Source organism: Montipora foliosa, chromosome 6 (genome assembly GCF_036669935.1).
Source record: "Montipora foliosa isolate CH-2021 chromosome 6, ASM3666993v2, whole genome shotgun sequence".
Lineage (NCBI taxonomy): Eukaryota > Metazoa > Cnidaria > Anthozoa > Scleractinia > Acroporidae > Montipora > Montipora foliosa.
The window spans coordinates 49,056,485-49,065,162 of NC_090874.1; the positions used below are offsets into that span (position 1 = coordinate 49,056,485).

Here is an 8,678-nt window from a genome sequence, read left to right on the forward strand (position 1 = left end):
TCAGATATCTCCATCGGAATTCGTCGTATTTGCATTTGAATAAATAGCGTAAGCTGTATCGAGGGACTTTCCCCACGATATCGAAAATGGTATGTTTTTTCGGCTAGAGCTAGGAAAACCAAAATTATCGGGCATTTTACATACCTTTATAATTAAAATACTGAAACATCTTTTTCTGATTTTGAATCTCTTTATCGTTCAATTTTTATTTATTGTTATGTTCTACTCCAAGCGCTCAAGGTTCAATATATAAGCTTTAATCTCTCAGTGAAAATTTCAACTTGAATACACGGGAGGTCATCTGTCTTTTCTCATTAGATGCTTAACTAGGCCGCAGAGGAAGTTGGACAGCTGTCACGTGATAAATTTCGACCAATGAGCAGCGTTCATACAGATCTTCATGTCGGACGAAAAGTTCCATGGAGAAACTCAGAAGCCCTCGGTTAATTCGGCATTTTTTCGCTTTGGTTTATCGATAATTCACCATAAATGCGCCAGATTAAACATATTGGAGTTGTTTTTCATTGCTATGAAGGCAATTTAAAGGTAAGACGAATTTTAATCGTACATTTTTATAATATTTTACGAAGTCCCACATTGCATTGTTTTGTTGACACGCTTCGAGTGTGCCCTTTTTAGAAATCGATTTCTCGCTTTGTGTTCACTTTAGAGTCTTCAATTATGCAACACTATATAGCATAACAAATGGGTTTTCTATTTTATAGGTCGCCCCCCCCCTTGCCCCCGCAACGGATTTTGAGTTATTGGTGTCGAAATACAGCAAAACGGATTGCAAGATTTGTTGTGTTCGCATGACATAATGGCGCGGATTGTTACCTCTTTTCGAAGAGTACACGGGGAAAATGTTGCCAGATAAGATCTATTTTTCATGTTTTGCTGAGCTAAATGCTGCTGAAAATGTATGGAAGCTCAAGGAGGCAGCACATATCATCTGATGATACGCAAGGGAAGCTCCCAAAACAAGCACCAAGAGTCAGTTCAAGCTCGAGGAAAACCCTGTTTCACTCTAAAACCGGAGAACCATTGTTGTGTATGAAGTATTCTTGTTGATCAGTCAATTGTCCCCACAAGAGATAAGAGAGAGTGGTTCATGATAGAAAAACGTTTCGATTATTTAAGGTTTTTCTTCTTCTTTTAAGATTCAGAACTCGCTCATCAAATAAGATTTTGTGTTAAAATTTGTGATATGGTGCCAAATTACAACTGCTGATGTGGGTTCAAAAAGGCTCAAAACAGTATTGTCACTTTAAATCGACTTGATTAGTTGATGGGTTATAATTAGTACAACAATACTGTATCATGCTTCCATACATACGTGAAACACCAAAATTATATTTGTGCTGCCATTATTGTGATAGCATGAAGGAATCAATTGCTTATATTTTATCTTCAGGTACTTATAACTAACAAAAAACAAACTTAGCAAACCCAATTTTTATTGTAATAAAGTGATGAGCAAATTACCTAAACAGAAATGTTCATCTTGGTTTGCTGCTCACTTTTTGGCCAGTGCTAAGAAATGTTAAAATTAATACTCCAAACATCGGTACTGCTATAAGTTCTTGCAGAGGAAAACCTGCATGTTTATCTTTCCATAGTCCACTTATGCATGTTATCAAGGGCTTCTCAGTTGCAATGGCATCAAGAACAAGCTTTCCAATGAGGTACATCAGATGGGGAGAGGAAGGAGTGAAAACGAGCGACTTCAGACTGCGTGCAGTAACACAGTGCTTTATTCCATAACTGTCAACTGAGCTGCATTTTGTTTTTCAGGAGATTCAACTTGTCTTTGCCTAATATGTAGCCCTAACAATACACAATATTGTTTTGGTACCGTGTATCATTGTAGTGCCATGGTAGATGTCTTACGTAAATAGCCCCCCTGAAAAGACATGTGGTTACTAGTATAATACTAAACCCAGAAAGATTGAAGAAAATAAAAGAGACTGGAGAAACATTGATTTGAGGCTGACATGTTGACCATTTTCAAGTTCCTTGAAATTTCTATATCACCACAAGCCTGATACCTTTCCAAGACAAAATCTCACTGCAGTTAAACTCTGTCCGGCAGGGTTAGTATTTGAATGGGTGAGCTCAAAATATTCGACTTTCTGTGAGAAAAAAAAAAGGACCAAAAGTTCTATTTTAATGCTCAAAAAATGCAAACCAAGCAAGGTGCAGATTTTGTTAGCCTCCCTTATGGATAACAAAAAATAAATAAATATTGAATGATATACAGTTTTTACAGTCTTATAACCTGATGACGTAGTGTGTAGTGCACTCACAGTGCACTACGCACTACGTCTACCACGGAAAGTTAAGTTTCTTTGAGACTCAGCAAAGTATTTTAATGTACATGTACAATAAAAAAATTGTTCATAGATTTTATACTTATGAGTAGTTGATACCAGTAAATTAAACAACATCAACAGTATTGTTACAGATACAGATAGCGAGTAGTTGTAAGACAATCTTAAGCAATTCTTAATATTATTTCACTGAGCACTGTGGCACCTTGTCATAACATACTTTCCCACTTTTCCTTTCTTAGTATTGAAATTAAAGGGTTATATCCAATTTTTGCACACAAAAAAAAACCATGATGTGGTGGACAGTTACCTGTATGTCAACAATTTCTCATTTTCAATTAGTGTATGCAATAAACCTGTGAATTCTCTGACAATGTAACAATGAAACCATCCATTACCATGGTTCAAGTCAATGGCTATGGTATTTTTGTCCTTGCCATTAGTTAGCTCTGGTCTCAGCTGCACTTGGACCTGACAGTTTGCTTTTATTTTTCTGTGACATTTTCAAAAATTCCTGTCTTGGCTTGTCGTGAGCGCCACCAATACCTTAAAACACCAACGTGCACAGCACATTCTTATCTCCTGAAATTTCACTACTTCTGTAAGTACTGTCAGGTCATGTGAGCAATTTGACTATCAGGGGGCTATCTTCACAAGATAAGCAGCATTTCTCTGAACAAGAACCCCCAAAAAACAAATGGATGATATCTTATTTCAGAAGGTAAGCATTGGTGACTTATTTTATGATAAGATATGTTCTGAAACATTACGATACCTGAACTACCTGTCTACCAAGGGCAACTTTCAGTGACATGGTGAACTAAAATTATATTCTTAATTTTAAGGACAGACTTTTTACAGTTTTCCAGTCCATTATGTGACAAACAATAAAACATTTCCTTTTTCACGAATGTCCTCATTTTCCTCTTTGTCATCCTTTAATGTTTGACCAAAAAATATTCCATGGCCAGCCGTTCCAGGTTTCTGGGAAAGACGAACAGTTGCATCAACATTCATCCTGTCAACATCTAACAATATATGGAGCAACTGACAAAGTTTCCTTTGGAGCTCGATGCGGTTGTGCAATGGCTGTTTCTGAGGAGGATGCTCTCCTGGTCGCTTTCTTGAGGGTCAAACTACAACATGAGAAGAACGATCTCTAAACATGTTGTGCATTAATTAAGCCAGGAAAATCTGTTCTCACACAGTTTAGAAAGACGATGGCTCAAGCCTCAAATACATACAAATTTCCAACAATGCATGATTCTAAAATAAGAAAATTTATACCCTACCTCAAAATCAACACTGGGTTTTTTAATAGAACTGACGCCGACTTTAGAGCATCTAATTTCCTCGCTCAGTTGCAAAATGAACATTCGTCTTTCAAAAGGCATTTTTTCTCGAACCCATTGATCATCAAAAAGAGCCGCCTTCGAACAGAAAAAGTAAATAAATTGAGCATGTCACAGCAATGTAAGAAGAAGCAACTGGAACTCTTAAACGAAGTTGACTCTGCGGCCTGTCTATCAATGGCGTCCATGTTGATTTCCCATGACGACTTGCACGCTGCTGTCCAACCTCCTCTGACTAGGCCCGATATAGTTAAAGAATACTGGGAAAAGGGACTTTTTTTTGGAATGAAAATTGAAGCAATATTAATATTAAGTGAAACTCATAACCTTTTTGCCTTCTGTTTTGTTTTTATGCTCTTCGGGCTGTTTCAAAAAGTTGACTAATTTTTACCGTATTTTGAATTTTCAAGGTCATTGATTTCTGTACAAATCCTAGCTCTCGATTTTATTTTTGTTCATAACACTGTAGTGCTATAATAAATAATCGCAGAATCGTGCAGCACATGTTGAAAAAAAGACAAATTTAAAGTAACAAAAGAGTCACGTTACATGTACTAACCAACAAACAACTGAGGAAATGCGTAACTTTGGCTCGGAGGTCATGAGTAGCATTTAGAAAACCAACCGAGGAATAAGTTTTGGGGAGGAGAGGGGGAAATCAACTTCTTCACGGCACATTTATGCGCCATTATTTTGGCACACACGTAGCCAACCTTTCATTTTGAGAAACGTTTAATTGATCTTGACATCAAAATAATAATTTATATACATTTTCTTCCCAAAAAGAAAAAAAAGAAAGAAAGAAAAAAAAAACCTACTAAATGTTTATCTTAAGTATTATTTTAAAACCCTACTCTAATAATACAACTAAATTCGGTTCTTCACTGAATTTACTAGAGAGTGACGACTATCTTTGATTCAAGCTTTGCCAATACCTATGATTCACTGTCATTAGGCATAAAAGAAACAGTAATGTACTCTTTAAACAAAATCGTATTTCTTTATGACAATAAAACAAACCAAAACGTGATATGGCCTGGCTCTATGTTAAGAAAACTACAAAGCAATGAATTGAGTACAACTGAATTCATGAATATCTACAGTTCAATTGCTATGACAGCGCGACTATTCCAACCAACGATTCCGTACAACATGCTGAATGAAAACATTGGAATTTAACAAACGCATACCGACAAATGATCGCTATCAGTAAGCTGGACGCTACAGAAGAAGAAAAAACTTGAGACCATGCACTTTTGTTGTTTTAACACTGACGCTATTGGTCAATTTGCAAAGAATTTGCTTTGGCGGCCTTGGTTGGAGTAGTCAAACTGCAACTGCCAATATTCAATCTCTTCGATGGAGTTTTTTTTCCAACGACTCTGGTTTTGTGACTACTGAAGCTCCAAGCTTCAAAAGCCGGCATACTTATACCCTGCCAGACAGGGTTGTCTTTCTATCTTGTCTTTCTGCTCGGTGAGAGACAAGGTTTCTCTCTCGTCTCTCATCGAGTAGAAAGAGAAGAGAACCTCTGTCCCGGAGAATACATATTTAAAAGAATCAAACTACTTTCCCGCGCTTTCTACACGCTACATATTTTCCCCACTTGCCACACGCTACATATTTCCCCGGCCCCGCGCTTGCCACATGCTACATATTTTCCCGCGCTTGCCATACGCTACATATTTTCCCGCGCTCGCTATACGTTACATATTTTCCCGCGCTTTCACACGCTACATATTTTCCCGCGGTTGCCACATTGTTTTGAAATATGATTGGCTGATTACGCTTTTAGCCGGTGCTGCAAAACTACGTTGTGTAATAAATTTGACTCCAAATAAATTTGACTACAAAAAGGTTATTACCTGCAGTATCTTTAAGATTGCCAGAATAATTTATATTTTCACGAAGAACTTAATACAATAAAGGTAATAAGAGGTAATAAGCCAGACTGTAGTTCCAATCAAGTTCATTGACAGTAGATCTGCATGTTGCATGTGACCGCTAACTGTCCAGCTGAATGGAAAGTAGTTCCCTAATATTTCACTTCCAACGTAAACTAAAATAGAGTTCATTTCTGAAAGAAAAGAGAATACTATATGATTTTACAAATCGCTTCATATGGTGTCTGACCTGGTCTCAAAGCAAGTTTGACCGAAGAATGCCTCGCTGTTTACGTTCTAATAAGCGTCTGTCTCAGTCCAAACAGTACAATACAATAAAACACTTTCACTGGACGAAAAAATGGATTTACTCGAGTTTGCGAATTGAGCAAATGTGTGGCAAATTTAGGGCTCTAAATTTGCTTTAACTTTGGTTTGACAGGTAAAGCCTGCGCAAACTTGAATGTTTGTTTTGTAGGAATTTGTGTGCAAATGTTAAGGAAATGTAATTATTTGCTTGGCATTTTCGTGCTATGCAAATCTTTAATGTTTCCACGGATTTGCTCATATTTACTTCACCGCAAAGATAGCAGTTTGACCTCAACCGCAAATGCAAGCAAATATGTCGCAAAACCAAAGGATCAAAATACGTACATTTGCATTTTATTTACTCTCTTTTGCAATGGGAGCAAAAAGGAATGAATTGCCGGAATATGACTTTGTTGTAAATTTGCAAATTTCCTTGCTATAAATATTCATATTTACCTGGCAGCAAATATGGTGATTTACATCATCTTCGTTTTGTTGTCATAGGCAATGTGCATATGATATTTGTTACACATTTTACTGCTGTGGTGCATATGATATTTGTTACACATTTTACTGCTGTGGGAAACTTTCAATTTTTACATAACCGTTATATTATTGAACGAAAACTGCACTGGTATTCGTAAGCTTTTGAGTTTCATCAGCGGCAACGTCCTACAACGAAACCAACCAATAGTAAACAAAATGCCTGGGCCTTCCTCGTTCCCAGGATCTTTTCGCAGGGGCAATTGTCCGCCATTTTGAATCACCCCGCCGCAAAGACCCTGGAAACGAGGTTTTGTGACGATGAAAATCGACGGTTTGAAATTCGCGCGGGCGATGTGCTCTTTCCTTTCTTTTCGTTTTCGGACGACCAAGGTTTTATACGGCGATTTCTTGACATTTGTACGGGTGAAATGGCAGTAAGGATCGACGAAAATCCGAAAGAAAGGGCAACAACCATTCAAAAATAACGTCGGGAACCAGCCCTAGTAGTTTTACAGTAGTTCGCCACAAACACACGCCAGTGTCATGAATGTGTCACTAATTCCAAGGCGACCAGAGAAACCTAGCAAGAATAGACTTCGCTAGCTGCTTGACATGGAACCGTTGAATCTAGACTCATACAGCTGTACGTACTGGATTCTGATCTGGGAGTTCAGAGACGTTGTTCGAGAAAGAGTTACGACCAACGCCAGCAGCATTAATCATCGATGAAGAATCCATGGCAGAAATAGAGGCCTTCTTCCTAAAGCAAACGGAGTTCAACGAACGTTTGGAACCAAGGATGGCCGAACAGCTACATGTGGATTTAAGCAAAAGAGCGGGAAGATTCAAGACTTAAAGCGCCCAATAGCAAAAGAGTTTCGGTAGGTCACCTCACTTATAATAACCTGAAAGTATATGCCTTAAATTTTGTATAGAATATCCTTTCTTTGGCTACATTTCAGAATACCCCGCCACTTATTTGCATCTCATTGAATAAGAATAGGCTCTATTGTATTAAGTCTCGTTCTTCAAACGATGCTAAAAGACACGTTTGATTGCTGATTCATTGAATTGAGATTCGCATCTTACATCCCTCCCTCTGCAAGGACAGTCTTTACTTTTGCAGACGTACTCCCTTAGTAATTTCACGTCACGTTATTAATTTAAGGCCATTTAAAACAATACCAATGATAAGGAAAGGGGTATGAATGATATGGATCTCTGCATCCCTGTGACAGCTGAACTCTATTGTACCCAGCCCCTTATTTGCCACTTATTTTTATATGCCTCGTTCTTCAAACAATACCTTTCCTAGAACACATTAGTGGCCCGGGTATGCTATAATAACATATCTTTTCACAAGCGATGTGGTGTGCAGTGGCAAGGTTTGGTGGAATACAAATTTCCTGACATGGTTACCGTATGCCTTCACTGTTGTCTCATGTCCAAACAATGTCACATGTTTAGTATCTGAAGCTTTTTGTACCAAGCTATTCACCAAACCTTGCCACTGCACACCACATTGCTTTTGCAAGGATATACTGTAACTATTTCATATGACATGATATAAAAAGGTATCTCACTTGTTACAGTGTACTTGTCACTTGTTTTTTCCTATGACATGGTATACCTTCACTGGTGTCTCATGACCAAACAATGTCACATGTTTAGTACCTAAAGCCTTTTATACCAAGCCACAAAAAATAATTGTAACGAATCAGAATACAGGGAAGACAGTGAAATAATAACTGGATATGCAGCCTTATTCCACCAAACCTTGCTACTGCACACCACATTGCTTGTGCAAGGATACATGTACATGAAACTACAGTATTTCCTATGACAATTGGTATACAAAGCTTCTCACATGTTATTTGTCACTTGTATTTTGTTACACCTGTACATGTACAGGTGTATGTGAGCCTTTACAAAAAAATCCAATTGTCTTGTCGGGTATTCTATGTTAAAGTACTCAATGCGCATGCATTACTAGCATTTCTCATGGAAGATTATACAGCTACTATACATGTGCATGTTGAGAGCTGTACCAAACATTTTGTGATAGAGTTGATATTGTCAATATTTTCAGTTTCTCCCCATAAAACCTCAAATTTCTACATGTAGCCCATAAGGTAACAGCACAAAAAGGACATCCTGGAGAATTTTGATTAAAACTTTTGTTTTAATGAGCAGTTTTCTGTATGATTGCTCCACTGCTTTAATTGGATATGGTAAAACTCACAACATCATGCTTTTAGTGCTTTGTGGCCAGGAACCCAAGAAAAAAGAGCAAATTATAGATGAAATACAAAAGTTGT

The 8,678-nt window shown here is 37.6% G+C and overlaps 1 protein-coding gene across 1 annotated transcript in view; it reads right to left on the minus strand.

The window, feature by feature from the left end:
• Positions 1-4,405: 4,405 nt before the first annotated feature.
• Positions 4,406-8,678, minus strand: part of LOC138005064 (heparan-alpha-glucosaminide N-acetyltransferase-like) — a 17,826-nt gene continuing 13,553 nt past the window's right edge. Inside the window, exon 6 of the mRNA XM_068851353.1 lies at positions 4,406-5,759. Coding sequence (XP_068707454.1) covers positions 5,578-5,759 — 182 coding nt within the window. The 3' untranslated portion in view covers positions 4,406-5,577. The remainder of the gene's footprint in view (positions 5,760-8,678) is intronic.